The sequence below is a fragment of the Heterodontus francisci genome, chromosome 18, assembly GCF_036365525.1.
Source record: "Heterodontus francisci isolate sHetFra1 chromosome 18, sHetFra1.hap1, whole genome shotgun sequence".
Taxonomy (NCBI): domain Eukaryota; kingdom Metazoa; phylum Chordata; class Chondrichthyes; order Heterodontiformes; family Heterodontidae; genus Heterodontus; species Heterodontus francisci.
Genome location: NC_090388.1, coordinates 51,989,137 through 52,008,150, shown reverse-complemented (window position 1 = coordinate 52,008,150; position 19,014 = coordinate 51,989,137). Strand labels below are relative to the sequence as shown.

At 43.7% G+C, this 19,014-nt stretch overlaps 1 protein-coding gene across 2 annotated transcripts in view; it reads left to right on the top strand.

The window, feature by feature from the left end:
• Positions 1-19,014, top strand: part of LOC137379638 (cystine/glutamate transporter-like) — an 81,522-nt gene that overhangs the window by 45,183 nt on the left and 17,325 nt on the right. For both annotated transcript variants that reach the window (XM_068050752.1, XM_068050751.1), the window contains exons 5-6: positions 3,823-3,922; positions 18,182-18,226. In XM_068050752.1, the coding sequence (XP_067906853.1) occupies positions 3,823-3,922; positions 18,182-18,226 (145 nt within the window). The remainder of the gene's footprint in view (positions 1-3,822; positions 3,923-18,181; positions 18,227-19,014) is intronic.

The following is a 19,014-nucleotide window of genomic DNA, read 5'->3' as shown; positions in this document are numbered from 1 at the left end:
CTTACCTTCACTGGCAAAAACTTCTGCTTCTGATGACCCGAGGGCTTTTCTGCTCGTGAGCGGGATGGCACGTGACAGCTACCCATTCAACGTAAAATGCAGAAGTGTGCAGCGAGAGGCGGCGGGCTGCATAATCAGGAGAGGTAAGTATCGTTTTGAATATGGTAATTGGGGTGCCGCCACTGAGCGGCAGAGGGGAGGTGCTGCTCCGAGATCCCCCCGCCGCCGGTAATGTACGGTGGGCCCTTCTTGACATCAGGGATCAAGGTGGGCTTCTCCCCACTGAATTAAGCAGTATTTAAAAGCAGTATGTGCAGATATGCCGGTTCGAACTCCTCAGGCTATTCATGGGGTTGATGTAGTAACAGCTACACCTATTAAAAGAATCCAATTCAATCCTGATAAATTGGCTCAAGTCAGAGAAGAGTTTCAATATATGCTAAAGAACGATATAATTGAACCTAGTCAAAGTAGCTGGAGTTCACCAGTGGTGATGAACCAAAACTGGATAGTTCAAAAAGATTTTGTATCGTTTATCGGAAAGGCAATGCAGTAGCTCAAACAGACTCATATCCTATCCCACAACTTGAGAATTTTAATGACAGAGTAGGGAATTCAGTCTTTAGATTGACTTGCTGAAAGGTTATTGACAAGTCTCCTTGACCGACCAAACCAAATAAATTTCTGCCTTCGTAACCCAGATGGCCTATTTCAGGTCATGCTGTTGGTATAAAAAATACACTGGCCACATTTCAAAACGTTGACTAACTAAGTGATTGCTGGACTAAGCAATTGTGTTGTGTTCCTTGATGTCCTGTTGGTATACAGTGACACCTGGGAAGACCATGTTAAACACTTAAAGGCTCTGTTCGACAGCTTAGAGAGAGCCAATTTGGTAGTAAACTTTGCGAAGAGCAAGTTTGCCAAGGCTAAGGTCACCTATTTAGGGCCTGTAGTGGACCAAGATCAAGTGTTGCCAAGGGAAGCTAAAGTTCAGGCGATAATAGACTTCCCAGAGCCCAAGATAAAAAGAGAGATACTACGATTCCTAGGGATGTGTGGATTCTACCAGAAGTTCACTCCTAACTTCAGTACAGTAGTAACTCCACTGCAAATTTATTAAAAAAGGGCATGAAGATCCAGTGGACAGAATCCTGTCAAATGACGTTTGAAAAGTTAAAGGGAACTTTAATAAATTAACTTGTTCTAGCGGCATCAAATTTTAGCAAGCTCTTTAAGGTGGCTATTGATGTCAGTGAGTAGGAGTAGGAGCAGTATTACTCCCAAATGATGATATTGGTATTGAACGACCAGTCACTTATTCCTGTAGGAAACTCAATAACTACCAGAAGAAGTACTTCACCATTGAGAAGGAAGCTTTAGGTCTCATATTGGCCCTTCAGCATTTTGAAGTATATGTCAATAATGGTCAAGAGGAAATAACAGTTTACACTGATCATAATCCATTAAGGTTTCTAGAAAAGTTCAAAGCCAAAAAAAACAGATTATTTTGGTGGATTTTAATGTTACTAGCATTTATCCTAAAGACTGCACATTTTGCAGGAAAGAGCAATGTATTTGCTGATGCTCTATCCAGAACTTAAAGAAGGGGTATAATGGAGGAAAGCAACTCAAAGATATAAAATATTGTTGTCATCTGTATAAAGTGTAAAATATTAATAATGGAAATGTTTACAAGGCTAAATGTGATTATGTTGTAAGAAAAATCATTGTGGTAGTGAATTTTCTGTTTTTAGTATGGAGGTATTATGAACACTGGACTTTGTAACATGGAGTTTTAAAAACTGTGATTTTTAAAAGTTTGAGGTGGAATCCAAGAAGTTTAAAGACAAGACATAAATCTTGGTTGTCAGGACAACAGAGAATACAGATCAAAGACCTTTTTTGAAAAACAGAGACTGCCAGGATATAACACCTGAAGAACAACGGTTTCACCCTCCCAGACTTTCAGATCGTAAACAAGGAGTCAATGATTCTGAGGACAAAAATATACCAAGCAGCTGTTAACACCTGGGAACAATAGAAAGCCCAGGTGCCGCTGCTGAAACCAGACTTCTAGACTTTGCATATTGGAAAAGGACAACAAGCTGTTGACTTTTGATTCCAGATACGTTTAACAGATTTTCTGAAGGCAGACAGGCTCTACAGAAGACCATCGGTGGCAGCCTCAGAGCAGTCTGTAAGGAAGACAATCAGTGATGGCAGCCTCAAGGGAGAGAGAGGGAACATCTGCTCTCAGAGAATACTGATTCAGCGAAAGGCTGTGAAGACTTGAACCTGTTTTGAAAGTTGAAGCTTGCAGAGAAGTAGAAGACCAGCAGGATCACCAGGAATCATCTTATTCACAGACATCCAGGTCGAAAGTGCTCAGAGAAGTGAGCAAACAGGACATTGACAGTGAGAAAGGTCTGGGAGATTCAACCCAATGCAACTGGGAGGAGTTTGGGACTTTTAACCACAAAGATTACACCATCAAAGAGGACTGTATGACGCATAAGTGTGGTGTGAAGTTTTCAAGTGTTTTAATAAGTAAGGAAAATACTTTTCTTTGTAATTTGGGTATCAGCTACTTACAAAGTTCTGTTTAGCTCATGGGGATTTCTTTTAGTTTAGTTGTTATTATAAAAGTCTTAAAATGTTGTTACGACCAGGTGAGCAATGTGTCTAGGGGCCTTTGGCAGTCTTTACCTTGTCTTATTGTAACAGGGTTTAATTTTAAACACACTGTGTTTTGAGATCCCTTTTTGTGAATCCTTGTTCACAGTTCATAATTATCAGGCAAATAACTGACACATCCAGGCTTTCTTTGGTTTAAAGCAGAAAGATGAAATTTATTAAACCTTAACTTAATTCTAATACAGTTCATGCCTGTGGATATACGACACGCTCATGCTAGCATGCACACGTGATATAAACATGCAAGATAGGGACAGAAAAGAGTAGAAGGAGAGATAAGTACAACAGTTGGAGGCAATATCTTGTTTCTGTTTTTCAAGCTCGCTGTAGTCCTTGATTGTAGTTATATTCTTGTGTTTTGTTGGGGCCCAGTAACTGTCCTAAAATTTTGTTCACATGGCAAACCTTTTTTCTCTCTGAGTTTCACGTGTTTCAGTACCCTGAGAGATAGGCAGGCAGGAGGTCTTCTTAGTTCCAGGAGAGTGCACAGCATTCTGCCTGGCAATCCCTTTGTTTGGGAGTTGGAATTCAAAAAGCTCCCAGGGTGCTCAGCAGGTTAGTCATGTGACTAGTTCCTTATCAGGAACAGTCTCTTCACATCCTTTGTTGGAGGCTCAAATTTCTCTGCCCCAGCCAGCTAGCCATGTGACTAAAACTAGTCTGATCACTTCTGTGTATTGGAGAGCCACTGCAGAGTCTCCATTATTTCCACATGGTCTGTTACCATGGAAATGTCTTTCCAATCAGAGATTACAATTTTTAAAGTTTTAATGTTTATGTTACGAAATGATGCGTGCCTCAGACTTGGCAGTTGGGGGTTTGCCTGACAATGTGAAATCTTGTTGTGTAATTCTTTAAATTGGTCTGAGGTTTCGTATCTCATATTTTTAACATTGATGGTCTCACTGAGGTCGAAACACTGATTTGATACACCAAGGTATAAACATCACACATGGGTTTCCCATCATAGTTAGTGGACTTGATTCATTCTACCGGTAATTAAACATTTATTGAATATGTTCACTGCCATAGTCTCAATTGATTCAAATTGTGGTGTATTTTATAAGACTTTAAAACCTATGAACCTTTATCTTGAACTGAGCACAGCTTCTCCTCTTTTCACAGGTCGTTATGAAAATTTTCAGAATGCTTTTGACATAAGCACAATCACACTAGACAGAATTCCACTGGCTTTCTACTCAGGCATGTTTGCTTACAGTGGCTGGTATGTAAGCACTTTGATTTCCAATGTATTTGTAGGGCAGTAAGAGGAGACTGATTTTTCATCAGCTTGGCGGGATACCTACACTGTGTGTTTTATTTTTTATATTAGTCTGTGAGCTAAACTCCATAGCGATCATCTCTCGACACATTTTTTTCAAGTCAGTCATTTTTAAAAATTCCTTCTATTTGCAAAATTTATCTGTACTGCTTTATAAGCATTTACTTCAGCCAATGATGTGCTGAGATGATATGAAGCCGCAGGATCGCACAAGTGGACCCATTCCGCTACACAGGAAACAATAGCTCTCATTGGAGACTGGCTAGACAGCTAGTATTCATTGTATGCTTGAAACTTATTATTGAATAGATGCATTAAATAAAAAAGGACTCTATGTTCATTTATAATGTCATTTATGAAAAGCCAAAGTAACTATAAGAAATATAATACAGAACAATGTTGTTAGCAATGTACTACAATGTGAACAGAGCAGGTTGAGTGCACATGATATGAATGTGTGGAATGTAAGATGAGATGGTGAGTACATTCTATGTAAAGAGAGCAACAAGAGAATCCAAGGAAAGTGAGGGAGCATGAATGAGAGTGAAGGGAGTAAGTGAAGTGAATAGGAACATGCGGAGAGAATAACAGTGCGAATCCAGACCATAGGCTGGATTTTAAGAGCCCACCCGGAGCCCACGATCTTAAGCAAGGCAGCTCATTTTAATAGCCAGGGTGGCCCCAAACTTGTGGAGGGGACAGGTTGTCTGTCCCCAGCAATGGCATCAGCTGCCTCTGCCCAGGCGCTGGTGCCATTTTTGAAGGGCAGCCAGCCCTGCTGCCCAATTTAAATTTTGAAAGCCCTACCCCCCAAAATTAAATACATTTCTTTTGCCCCTTTCCCATCCCCTAGTAACAATTACAATAACTATTTTCCCTTCCCCCCCGCAAAACACTTGCATTTTACATCTGACCTTCCTGCCCGCACCCCGCCGCCCCCCCCACCCCCTGCAATCTGCACAAAGTTTAATGTTAACCCTTCCCACCATCCCCTACACCTATTACGTGTATTTGACCCCGTTTCCCCACCCCCACCCCGCCTGCACTGATCAACTTACCTCCTCCGCACCCCCCTCCCTACCAGTATAGCGCCTCGTTACCCCGGACGGGGATCTGAAGGCAGGGGAGTGCCGGCTGCTGCACCGAAGATCGTGACTGGCCCCCAAGATCGCAGGTAAGTCTATTTAAATGTATTAATTTTATTCATTTGAATATTTAAATTATGGTCCCGTCATTCAGCGGCAGGGGAGCCGCCACGGAGCCTCGCCACCATCGGGAGGATTGGGCCGGGCCCTTCCGGCATCGAGGTCTGTGAAAGGCCTCATCCAGAGCCATCTTCAGGCACCCCTGCCACAGAACCTGAGGCCTGGGGGAGAACAAAATCCAGCCCAGTATGTGCAACAGGTAAATGAGGGAAGTGTATGAAAGGATTGAGAAGTATAAGAATGGTGTGAGGGATGTAAAAGTGGAGTGTGTAAATGGAGTGAGCACTGCATATGTGGAATATGTGCGTGTGAATGGAGTGAACAATGTACAAATGGAACATCTATGTAAATGGACTGAGGAGTGTACTACTGGAATACATGAATGGAGGAAGGGGTGTAAAAGTGATGTGTGTGAATGGAGGCAGTGGTGTGTGTGAATGGAGGGAGGGGTGTACAAGTGGTGTGTGTGAATGGAGGGAGGGGTGTGTGTGGATGGAGGGAGGGGTGTGTGTGAATGGAGGGAGGGGTGTACAAGTGATCTGTGTGAATGGAGGGAGGGGTGTACAAGTGGTGTGTGTGGATGGAGGGAGGGGTGTGTGTGGATGGAGGGAGGGGTGTGTGTGAATGGAGGGAGGGGTGTACAAGTGATCTGTGTGAATGGAGGGAGGGGTGTACAAGTGGTGTGTGTGGATGGAGGGAGGGGTGTGTGTGGATGGAGGGAGGGGTGTGTGTGAATGGAGGGAGGGGTGTACAAGTGATCTGTGTGAATGGAGGGAGGGGTGTACAAGTGATCTGTGTGAATGGAGGGAGGGGTGTACAAGTGGTGTGGGTGGATGGAGGGAGGGGTGTACAAGTGGTGTGTGTGGATGGAGGGAGGGGTGTACAAGTGGTGTGTGTGGATGGAGGGAGGGGTGTACAAGTGGTGTGTGTGAAAGGAGGGAGGGGTGTACAAGTGGTGTGTGTGGATGGAGGGAGGGGTGTACAAGTGGTGTGTGTGGATGGAGGGAGGGGTGTACAAGTTGTGTGGGTGGATGGAGGGAGGGGTGTACAAGTGGTGTGGGTGGATGGAGGGATGGGTGTACAAGTGGTGTGTGTGAAAGGAGGGAGGGGTGTACAAGTGGTGTGTGTGGATGGAGGAAGGGGTGTACAAGTGGTGTGTGTGAAAGGAGGGAGGGGTGTACAAGTGGTGTGTGTGGATGGAGGGAGGGGTGTACAAGTGGTGTGTGTGGATGGAGGGAGGGGTGTACAAGTGGTGTGTGTGAAAGGAGGGAGGGGTGTACAAGTGGTGTGTGTGAATGAGGGAGGGGTGTACAAGTGGTGTGTGTGAAAGGAGGGAGGGGTGTACAAGTGGTGTGTGTGAAAGGAGGGAGGGGTGTACAAGTGGTGTGTGTGGATGGAGGGAGGGGTGTGTGTAAATGGAGGGAGGGGTGTACAAGTGATCTGTGTGAAAGGAGGGAGGGGTGTACAAGTGGTGTGTGTGAATGGAGTTTGCGATCTGTAAGAGTGAGGAGGTACATGATGCACTGAATGAGACCACATGTGGAGGACTGCATTCCATTTTAGGCACCATACCTCAGGAAGCATATATTGGCCATGGAGGCCATACAGCACAAATTCACCAGAATTATACCAGGGCTTAAAGGGTTAAATTATGAGGACACATTGCATAAACTTGGCTTGTATTCCCTTGAACTTAGAAGATTAAAGAAATCTGATAATGAGGTTTCAGATAATAAAAGGAGTTGATAGGATAGATACAGTGAATCTATTGGGGGTCCATGACAAGAGGGCACAATCTTAAACTTATGTCATTCATGAGTGAAATCAGCAAGTACTTTTTCATACAAATGATAGTTGAAATCCAGCCACCTCTCCCCCAAAAGCCTGTGAAAACTGGGTCAATTAACATTTTCAAGCCTGAGATTGATGGATCTTTATTAGTAAAGGTGTTAATGATATGGACCAAAGGTGGGTAAATGGAGTGGAGATACAGAGGTCTACTCTTCTTCCACCTGTTCCTCTATCCAAAAGAATGAAGCAAAAATAGCACACATGATAAGCTATGAGTGCTTAATCAGGGTAAGTAAAGACCAAAAACCAGATAGAAGCAATTTTCCATTTAAGAAATGGCTTGGAAATCAAATAATCACAATAGCACATAAATTCTGATGAACAGAGTGCCTGCAAAAGAGTGCCCCTATAAGTAATGCTTCCAGTCACTGCTTCCAGCTTCTGAGACCAATCCCATGAGATTTTATTTGGACCACTGTTCTGCCCACCAAGAGTGGCTCGGTAGCACCACTACTGATCGAACTGGCTGAGTCCTGAAGGACATAGCTGCCATACTGGGCCTGCGGCAGGTGTTGAGTGAACTAACAAGAGGGAAAAACCCACTTGACCTTGTCCTCAACAATCCAGCCTTTTTTTTATTCATTCATGGGATGTGGGCGTTGCTGGCCAAGCCAGCATTTATTGCCCATCCCTAATTGTCTTTGAGAAGCTGCCGCAGATGCATCTGTCCATGACAGTATTGGTAGGAGTGACCACTGCACAGTCGTTGTATAGATATAGTCCTATCATCACACTGAGGATCCCCACCCCACTTCAGCCAGAAGTGCCAAGTGGATGATTCAGCTCAGCCCCTTCCTGTGGTCCCCACCATCCAGCCTTCAGCAGATTCAATTCTTTCCATGTGATATCAAGAAATAGTTGAAGGCACTGGATACAGCAAAGGCTATGGACCGACAACATTCCATCTGTAATTCTGAAAACTTGTGCCCTGGAACTAGTCGCACCTTTAGCTGAACTGTTCCAGTACAGCTACAACATTGGCATCTCCCCGACAAAGCAGAACATTTTCCTGTCCACAAAAAGCAGAACGAATCCAATCCAGCAAATTACTGCCCCCATTAGTCTACTCTTGATCATCAGCAAAATGATGGAAGGTGTCATTGACAGTGCTATCAAGCAGCACTTAGTTGGCAACAACCTGCTCACCGATATTCAGTTTGGGCCACTCAGCTCCTGACCTCATTACAGCCTTGGTCCTAACGTGGACAAAAGAGTTGAATTCCAGAAGTGAGGTGAGAGTGACTGCCCTGGACATCAGTGCAGCATTTGACCGAGTATGGCATCACGGAGCCCTAGCAAAATTGAAGTCAAGGTGAATCAGGGGGAAAATTCTCTACTGGTTGAAGTTATACCTAGCACAAAGGAAAATGGTTGTGGTTGTTGGAGACCAATCATCTCAGCCCTAGGACATTGTTGCAGGAGTTCCATCTGGTAGTGTCCTAGACCCAACCATCTTCAGCTGCTTCATCAATGGCCTTCCCTCCAACACAAGGTCAGAAATGGGGATGTTCGCTGATGATTGCACAGTGTTCAGTACTATTCCCAACTCCTCAGATACTGAAGCAGTCTGTGCTTACATTCAGCAAGATATGGACAACATTCCAGCTTGAACTGATAAGTGGAAAGTAACATTCATGCCACACAAATGCCAGAGAATGACCATCTCCAACAAGAGAGAATCTAACCATCTGCCCTTGGCATTCAACAGCACTATTATCTCTGAATTCCCCCACCATAAACATCCTTGAGGTTACCATTGACAGAAACTTAACTGGACCAGCCATATAAACACTGACTACAACAGCTGGTCAGGGGCTGGGAATCCTGTGGAAAGTAATCCACCTCCTGATTCTCCAAAGCCTTTCTGCCATCTACAAGGCACAAATCAGGAATGTGATGGAATACTCTCCACTTGCCTGGATGAGTGCAGCTCCAACAACACTCAAGAAGCTCAACACCATCCAAGACAAAGCAACCTGCTTCATTGGCGCCCCATAAAGCACCTTAAACATTCATTCCCTCCACCACTGGCGCACAGTGGCAGCAGTGTGCACCAGCTACAACTTGCACTGCAGCAACTCGCCAAGCCTTATTTGACAGCACCTTCCAAATCTAGGTCTTCTACCAGCTAGAAGAACAAGGGTGGTAGACACATGGGAACACCACCACCTGCAAATTTCCCCCCAAGTCACACACCATCTGACTTGAAATATATCGCCATTCCTTCACTGTTGCTGGGTTATAACAGCATTGTGGGAGTACCTACACCACACAGACTTCAGCAGTTCAAGAAGGCAACTCACTATCACCGACTCAAGTGCAATTAGGGATGGGCGATAAATGCTGGCCTCGCCAGTGATGCTCACATCTGAAGAACAAATAAAGGAAAGCGTTGGGGTCCCAAAGACATCGTAGGACGTCAATTTACATTTATTTATGAGACACCCAGCTGTTTCTGATGGGTGCCTTTTGCACAAGTTTCAGTTGGGCAGTTAAAATGCTGGTCGCCAGCTTCCTGGCAGGGGTGGGCAGTGAGTAGATTTTTGATATTTTAACCACTCACCTGCCTCATTCCCAGTTAGCATGTTAAGTTAAAATCTGGGCCATCAAGCGAGCTTCACATACTCACCGCTGTCTCAGGTGGACATAAAAGATCCCTTGGCAATATTTCGAAGAAGAGCAGAAGAGTTATCCCTGTTGGCCTGACCGATATTCATCCCTCAATCAACATCACTAAAACAGATTATCTGGTCGTTGCTGTTTGTGGGAGTTTGCTATATGCAAATGGCTGCCACGTTTCTGACAACAGTGACTGCACGTCTAAAGTACTTAACTGGCTGTAAAGTGCTTTGGGATGCCCTAAGGTTATGAAAGGTGCTATACAAATGCAAGTCTTTCTTTTTTGCTTTTCATCAAAGTGGGCACCATTTAAATTGAACTGAATGATGCAGTAGACAAGCACAAAGCCTTTCAGCTTCTGACCCAAGATTTGAAACAAGTCCAAATTCATTGGGGCAGTTTTACTGTAGCTGTAACTGATCAACTATACATAAGTCTAGAATTTGCTGACTATAAAAGCAAAGTTTAATACTGAGTCAGTTTAAACGGAAATGCCAAAACTTTTTGGAGCCATTTGGTAACTCTTTTCTGTAAAATGTTAATAGATTTTTAAGAACTATTAACAAAAGACTGACTACAAAATGAGGTTCTTTGAAGGCATCTCCTAGCTAGCAAGCACTTCATAAATTTTGTACAAAACATGATTTAAATAACATTGTCAAGAATATCCTGTCAATTAATAACTTTATACCACTAGTGTAGGCTTCAACATGGATAGTCCCTGCTGCAATCTTTGGTCAGGAACCAAAGCTCTCTCTTAAGAGTGCCTTCAACATTTTCTGTCAGGTAAACAATGATAGATATTATTATTAACCTGTCGTATATTACGTAGTAATAAACACTACCTCCAATCAACAGAAGCAGATCCACCATATTCTGAAAGATAAAAGGATAGTGTACCAATCCACCCACTTCAAAGCAAAAAGAACATATTAAATGTAGTGTTTTCAGCTGTCATTAATGAATGCCTGCTGGCAATATATTCTATGTGAAAGATCTGTTATAGTCCATAGGAAGAAAGGCAGGATCAAAATGTGGCTTGAAGCACGGTGCTGGAGGGAGGGTCTAACATTCTTGGGGCATTGGGACCAGTTCTGAGGCAGGAGGCACTTATTCAAAAGGGACAGGTTGCACCTCAACATGACTGGACCAATGCTGTCATGGGGAGGTTCACTAGTCTGGCAGGGGAAGGTTTAAACTAAATTGGCAAGGGGTGGGCAATTGAAGTAGAAAAGCGGAATAAGGTGCATAAAGGAGTGAGGGTGTTGGATAGTACTAGAGAAGGAAGTAGTACCATATTAGATAAGTGCAGACTAAGAAGGACTGCAAGGAATAAAAAGACAGGCTTAGAATGCATGTAAATGCACAAAGTGTGGTGAATAAGGTTGGTGAGCTACAAGCACAAATAAATGTGGGGGAATATGATGTAGTGGCAATACTGGAAACATGGCTTAAAAATAGTGAGGATTCTTTTGGGCCTCCTTATCTCGAGAGACAATGGATACGCGCCTGGAGGTGGTCAGTGGTTTGTGAAGCAGCGCCTGGAGTGGCTATAAAGGCCAATTCTAGAGTGACAGGCTCTTCCACAGGTGCTGCAGAGAAATTTGTTTGTCGGGGCTGTTGCACAGTTGGCTCTCCCCTTGCGCCTCTGTCTTTTTTCCTGCCAACTACTAAGTCTCTTCGACTCGCCACATTTTAGCCCCGTCTTTATGGCTGCCCGCCAGCTCTGGCGAACGCTGGCAACTGACTCCCACGACTTGTGATCAATGTCACAGGATTTCATGTCGCGTTTGCCGACGTCTTTATAGCGGAGACATGGACAGCCAGTGGGTCTGATACCAGTGGCGAGCTCGCTGTACAATGTGTCTTTGGGGATCCTGCCATCTTCCATGCGGCTCGCATGGCCAAGCCATCTCAAGCGCCGCTGACTCAGTAGTGTGTACAAGCTGGGGATGTTGGCCGCCTCGAGGACTTCTGTGTTGGAGATACGGTCCTGCCACCTGATGCCAAGTATTCTCCAGAGGCAGCGAAGATGGAATGAATTGAGACATCGCTCTTGGCTGACATACGTTGTCCAGGCCTCGCTGCCATAGAGCAAGGTACTGAGGACACAGGCCTGATACACTCGGACTTTTGTGTTCCGTGTCAGTGCGCCATTTTCCCACACTTTCTTGGCCAGTCTGGACATAGCAGTGGAAGCCTTTCCCATGCGCCTGTTGATTTCTGCATCTAGAGACAGGTTACTGGTGATAGTTGAGCCTAGGTAGGTGAACTCTTGAACCACTTCCAGAGTGTGGTCGCCAATATTGATGGATGGAGCATTTCTGACATCCTGCCCCATGATGTTTGTTTTCTTGAGGTTGATGGTTAGGCCAAATTCATTGCAGGCAGCCGCAAACCTGTCGATGAGACTCTGCAGGCACTCTTCAGTGTGAGATGTTAAAGCAGCATCGTCAGCAAAGAGGAGTTCCCTGATGAGGACTTTCCGTACTTTGGACTTCGCTCTTAGACGGGCAAGGTTGAACAACCTGCCCCCTGATCTTGTGTGGAGGAAAATTCCTTCTTCAGAGGACTTGAACGCATGTGAAAGCAGCAGGGAGAAGAAAATCCCAAAAAGTGTGGGTGCGAGAACACAGCCCTGTTTGACGCCACTCAGGATAGGAAAGGGCTATAGTGAGGATGGGTGCTTAATATTCAGTGTTCAGAAAAGATAGGGAAGGATAACAGGGAGGTGGGTGGCAGTACTGATTAGGGAAGACATTGTAGTTTTCGAAAGAGAGGATGTCCTTGAGGGACAAAGACAGAATCCATTTGGTTAGAGTTAAGAAGCAAAGGGGATGATCACAATACTGGAGTTATTCTATTGACCTCCAAATGTGTAAGACCTATATAGAGTGGTGATATTCGGGGACTTCAGTTATCCAAATATTAATTGGGATAATGTTAGAGTAAAGGGAAAAGAGGGGGAAGAGTTACTGAAATGTCTTCAGGAGAACACATGTTTGGCTGCTGGGGAGTTCTTAGTTTCTCTTTTGCAAGAAAAAAATAGTTTGGGCTGAAACCTGTTTTTGGAAACCAGAAAAAGAGACCTCTCTCTGAAAGGAAGTAAAAGACCAGTTTGCAGACCAGAAAAAGAACTCTCCCTGAGTGGAATGCTTGTCTCTTTTGTGTAAAAAAGGAATCTTACATTTAACGTGTGGTTTTGATCTGCCTGAAGAGAGGGGAGAAGACCCCTGCAGAGAGAAAAGACCCAGAGAAAGAGAATCACTGCTTTGGAGAAAGGTTTCTTTGCTGATAGGAAGCTGTGCATTGTTAAGGGTGGAAAGATACTTGTTGTCTCCAGTCTCTGGAAACTCTCTGCCTCAAAAGTGAGTCCCGTCGCCTTTTTTGTGTGTTTGAAAGATCCTGAAACCTCAGAAAAGTTTCTGCTGTTGGACTGTTACTTAGAAATCCAAGTAGACCTGTTGCTGCAACCTTTTGCTGGGAGATCTGTGTGATGCCTGCTGTAGACAAATTGCCTTTAATGTCTATCCAGCACAGACTGTTCATTAATTTCACCTGGAGACTTTGAGTAGCATCTGACTATTCAACTCTGGGACACCTCACCGAACCAGAAATAACCCACCAGGATTTACAACCCAGTTATTTTATTTTGAATGTATGTGTGTGCATGAGGGCTCAGAAGAATAAGAAGTTATAAAATCTGTTCATACATATAGGATTATCTCATTATCATTTAAAATTGATTTATTAATAAATAGTTAATTTGTTGTTGTTTAAAGAAACCTGGTTTGGTGTGCTTTATTCTGGGGAATAAATACAGTGTTTAATTTGGCAAGAGCAAGGAACAATCTAAAGTAGAACTTCTAAATTGGAAGAGGTTAACTTCAATAGGATTAGAGGGGATCTAGCAGTATAAAAGGGAACCCAAAATTCTTCTACCAGTATGTAAACAGAAAGTGGGTAGTAAGAGTTGGGGTAGGGCCTGTCAGGGACAAAGAGGGTGATATATGCATAAAGGCACAGGGCAAGGCTAGAATACTTAATGAAGACTTTGTATTGGTGTTTACTAAGGAAGAGGATGCTGGCAAAATATCAGTAAAAGTAGAGGTAATGGATGGGGTGAAAATTGATAGGCAGAAAGTACTGGAAAGGCTGGCTATGCTTGGAGTGGATAAGTCACCTGGTTTGGATGTCTTGCATCTCAGGTTCCTAAGAGAAATTGGGATGGAGATAGTGGAAGGGCTTGCCATAATTTTCCAATCTTCCCTAGATACAGGGGAGGTGTCAGAAATTGGAAAGTGGCAAATGTGACACCCTTGTTCAAGAAAGGATGTAAGGACATTCCTAGTAAATGAAGGCTGGTCAGTTTAACATCAGTGATGGGTAAGATTTTAGAAACAATAATCAGGGTAAAATTAACTTGGACAACTTTGAGTTCATTAAGGAGAGCCAGCACAGATTTACAAAAGGCAGACTAATCTAATTGAATTTTTTGATGAAGTAACAGAGAAGGTTGATGAAGGAAATGCAGTGGGTGTTGTCCACATGGATTTCAAGAAAGTGTTTGACAAAGTATCACACAAGAGGTTAACAAAACTGAGGTTCGTGGAATAGAAGTGTAAGTGTCAGCTTGGATAAAAAATTGGTTTAAGGACAGAAAACAGCAAGTTATGGTAAATGGTTGTTTTTCATACTGGAGGATGGTAGACAGTGATGTTCCCCAAGGGTCAGTGCTGGGACCACAGTTTTTTTGAGATATATATATAATCATTTATATATAAATGATTTGGATATCGGAATAAAAAATAACATTTCAAAATTTTCTGATGATACCAAACTTGGAGGTCTGGCAAACAATGAGAATGATACCAATCGATCGCAACAGAATATAAATAGGCTAGTAGAATAGACAGACAAGTGGCAGATGTAATTAATACAAAGAACTGCGAGGTTATGCATTTTGACAGAAGGGATAGGGGGAGGCAATATATACTTAGTAGCACGATTCTAAAGAGCGTGCAGGGACAGAGGGACCTAGGGGTTTATGTGCATAGATCTTTGAAGGTGGCAGGACATTTTGAGAGAGAAAGCATATGGGATCTTGGGCTTCATAAATAGAGGCATTGAGTACCAACATAGGGAAGTTATGCTGAACCGTTATAAAGTTATGGTTAGGCCACAACTAGAGTATTGCATCTAGTTCTGGTCACCACACTTTAGGAAGGATGTGAAAGTCCTTGAGAGGATGCAGAGGAGATTTACCAGATTGGTTCCATGGATGAGGGAATTTAGCTACAAGGTTAGTTGGAGAAGCTGGGGATGTTCTCCTTGGAGCAAAGGAGGTTGAGGGCAGATCTGATAGAGGCATACAAGATTATAACAGGTTTGGATAAGGACAAAGAAAATTTGTTCCAATTAGCTGATGGTACAATAAAGAACCCAGATTTAAGGTTTTGGGCAAGAGATACAAGGGGAATGTGAGAAAGAATTTTTTTTACACAGTGAGTGGTAATGACCTGGAGCTCGCTGCCTATGAGGGTGGTGGAAGTGCAGATGATCAATGATTTCAAAAGGAAATTGAATAAGCAGTTGAGGAAAATAAACTTGCAGGGCTACGGGGACAGAGCAGGTGAATGGGCCTGACTGAATTTTTCTACAGAGAGCTGCATAGACTCAATGGGCTGAATAGCTTCCTTCTGTTCCATAATGACTGCATGACTCCAAGAAATGGTGAAACTAAACTTTATGAGAAAGGCACATTAATCCCAGTATGATGGTTTAGCCTATACAAAGCAGTCCAATAAGTGATATTGTTCTATCTTCCACAAGACAGAAGATGCGGTGGGCATCCCATATATCCTTTAGTAAGCAGTTTATTGCAATGATGGACAATTGTTAAACTTCGACTATACTAACACATACATGGCAAAGAATTATGACACAAGTTCAGTTTGTAAGAGTTTCAATGTGCTTAAGGAAACGATCGCCAAGCCACTTAAACAATCCAGAACTGTTAGGAACAAAAACAAGGAATGCTGGATTCACTCAGCAGGTCTGGCAGCATCTGTGGAAAGAGAAGCAGAGTTAACGTTTCGGGTCAGTAACCCTTCTTCGGAACTGACAAATATTAGAAAAGTCACAGATTATAAACAAGTGAGGTGGGGGTTGGGCAAGAGATAACAAAGGAGAAGGTGCAGATTGGACCAGGCCACATAGCTGACCAAAAGGTCACGGAGCAAAGGCAAACAATATGTTAATGGTGTTTTGAAAGACAAAGCATTAGTACAGATTAGGTGTGAATATACTGAATATAGAACATCAGCAAGTGCAAACCTGAAGAAAAACAACCTGAAAAAAACAGTGGGTAAGCAAACTGAACAAACTAAGATGAAATGAAATAAATGCAAAAAATGTAAAAAGGAATGCAAAAAAAAGGAAGAAAAAATAACTAAAAATGACTAAAAATGGAAGTAAAGTGGGGGGCTGTCATGCTCTGAAATTATTGAACTCAATGTTCAGTCCGGCAGGCTGTAGTGTGCCTAATCGGTAGATGAGATGCTGTTCCTCGAGCTTGCGTTGATGTTCACTGGAACACTGCAGCAATCCCAGGACAGAGATGTGAGCATGAGAGCAGGGGGGAGTGTTGAAATGGCAAGCAACCGGAAGCTCAGGGTCCTGCTTGCGGACTGAGCGGAGATGTTCCGCAAAGCGGTCACCCAGTCTGCGCTTGGTCTCCCCAATGTAGAGGAGACCACACTGTGAGCAGCCAATACAGTATACTACATTGAAAGAAGTACAAGTAAATCGCTGCTTCACCTGAAAGGAGTGTTTGGGGCCTGGGATAGTGAGGAGAGAGGAGGTAAATGGGCAGGTGTTACACCTCCTGCGATTGCAAGGGAAGGTGCCCTGGGACGGGGACGAGGTGGTGGGGGTAATGGAGGAGTGGACCAGGGTGTCGCGGAGGGAACGATCCCTTCGGAATGCTGACAGGGGAAGGGAGGGGAAGATGCGACTGGTAGTGGCATCACGCTGGAGGTGGCGAAAATGGCGGAGGATGATCCTTTGGATATGGAGGCTGGTGGGATGAAAAGTGAGGACAAGGGGAACCCTGTCACGGTTCTGGGAGGGAGGGGAAGGGGTGAGGGTAGAGGTGCGGGGAATGGGTCGGACACGGTTGAGGGCCTTGTCAACCACAGTGGGGGGAAATCCTCGGTTGAGGAAAAAGGAGGTCATATCAGAAGCACCGTCATGGAAGGTAGCATCATCAGAGCAGATGCGTCGGAGACGGAGAAACTGGGAGAATGGAATGGAGTCCTTACAGGAGGTAGGGTGTGAAGAAGTGTAGTCGAGGTAGCTGTGGGAGTCAGTGGGCTTATAATGGATATTGGTAGACAACCTATCCCCAGAGATGGAGACAGAGAAGTCGAGGAAGGGAAGGGAAGTGTCAGAGATGGACCATGTAAAGGTGAGAGAAGGGTGGAAATTGGAAGCAAAGTTGATAAAGTTTTCTAGTTCGGGGCGGGAGCAGGAAACGGCACCGATACAGTCATCAATGTACCGGAAAAAGAGTTGGGGGAGGGGGCCTGAGTAGGACTGGAACAAAGAATGCTCGACATATCCCACAAAAAGACAGGCATAACTAGGACCCATGCGGGTACCCATAGCGACACCTTTTACTTGAAGGAAGTGCGTGGAGTTGAAGGAGAAGTTGTTCAATGTGAGAACAAGTTCAGCCAGGCGGAGGAGGGTGGTGGTGGATGGGGACTGGTTGGGCCTCTGTTCCAGGAAGAAGCAGAGAGCCCTCAAACCATCCTGGTGGGGGATGGAGGTGTAGAGCGATTGGACATCCATAGTGAAGAGGAGGCGGTTGGGACCAGGAAACTGGAAATTGTCAAAATGACGTAGGGCGTCAGAAGAGTCACGGATGTAGGTGGGAAGAGACTGGACCAGCGGAGAAAAGATAGAGTCTAGATAGGAAGAAATAAGTTCAGTTGGGCAGGAGCAGGCTGACACAATGGGTCTGCCGGGACAGTCCCGTTTGTGGATTTTGGGAAGGAGATAGAAGCGGGCTGTCCGGGGTTGCGGGACTATGAGGTTGGAACTGTTAGGGACAAGCCTGAACTATAACCAGTCACGTGTATTACCAGTTGAAAAGGGTGCAATTGGTATGCATGAACAATTGGTATAATGATTGATCTGCACAGATAGAATGAGGGACGTGTGAGTCGTGTGTGTTAATATATGAGAGGCATGAGTGGTGCGTGTTAATATGCAAGGGGCATGTAAATAGCGTGCATTAATTTGAGGGACGTGAGAGTGGTGTGTGTTATGTGAGGGAAGTGAGACTGGTGTGTTAATTTGTGAGGGTGGTGTGTGTTATCTCAGTGAAGAATATCCAACTTCTGGGTGTTAGTATGGTGTTTGTCAATAAGTGATGGCTACTGAAATGTGATAATGGCACATAGTAACAATCACATGTTAATGTTTTTCTAAATTGTGACTAATTCTGAATTTCTTCTTTTAGGTTTTATATGAACTTCGTCACAGAGGAGATTATTAACCCAGAAAAGTATGTATTGCAGTTGCGTCAAAACCTAACAAGCAGCAAATAAATAATTATATAATCCTTTCATCAGAAGGCCATGAGTTTAAATCCCACTCCAGCATTTAATTTAGTGCTGCATTATCTTTCAGAAGGAAAGTAAACTGAGGTCCAGCCTGCCTATTTAGGTGAATGTGGAAGTCCCCATGACATTATTGAAAGAAGAGCTGGAGATTTCTCCTTGTGACTTGGCTAACATTTACCCCTCAATTAAACATCATCAAAACCAAATTTATCTCATTTATTTCTTTTGCTGCCCACAGAACCTTGCTGTGCACAAATTGACTGCCACATTTGCCTTTGTAGCAATAGTGACTAGATTTTTAAAGACATTCATTGGAATGCTTTGGGACAACCCGAGAACATGAAAAGTGTTACATAAACGCAATAGTTTTTCTCTTTTTATTCTAAAAATTTTGCCAATAAGACTCCTGGACTAGTTTAAAGGGGTACTGCATTCAAGAATAAGTGTTTGGCATTTTTTTTTGTTTGATACATGGTATTAATTTAGTGAAAGTGATGCACTGATCCTCTCCCTCACAGAGAGATAAAAGTTTGACAGAGCTGTTTTGTAGAAGATGCACTTTAAACAAGTGAATGTTGGTTTCCCTTTATCCCAATACATTGGCTCAGTAGTTAATTAAACCATAACAAAGCACCTGTTTGTTTTATTTTCTCTTATCCTTCTTTTATGAGGGATTTTATCCCTTTTTTAAATTATTCCTGTCCCATTTATAAACTTCTATTTTCCCTTC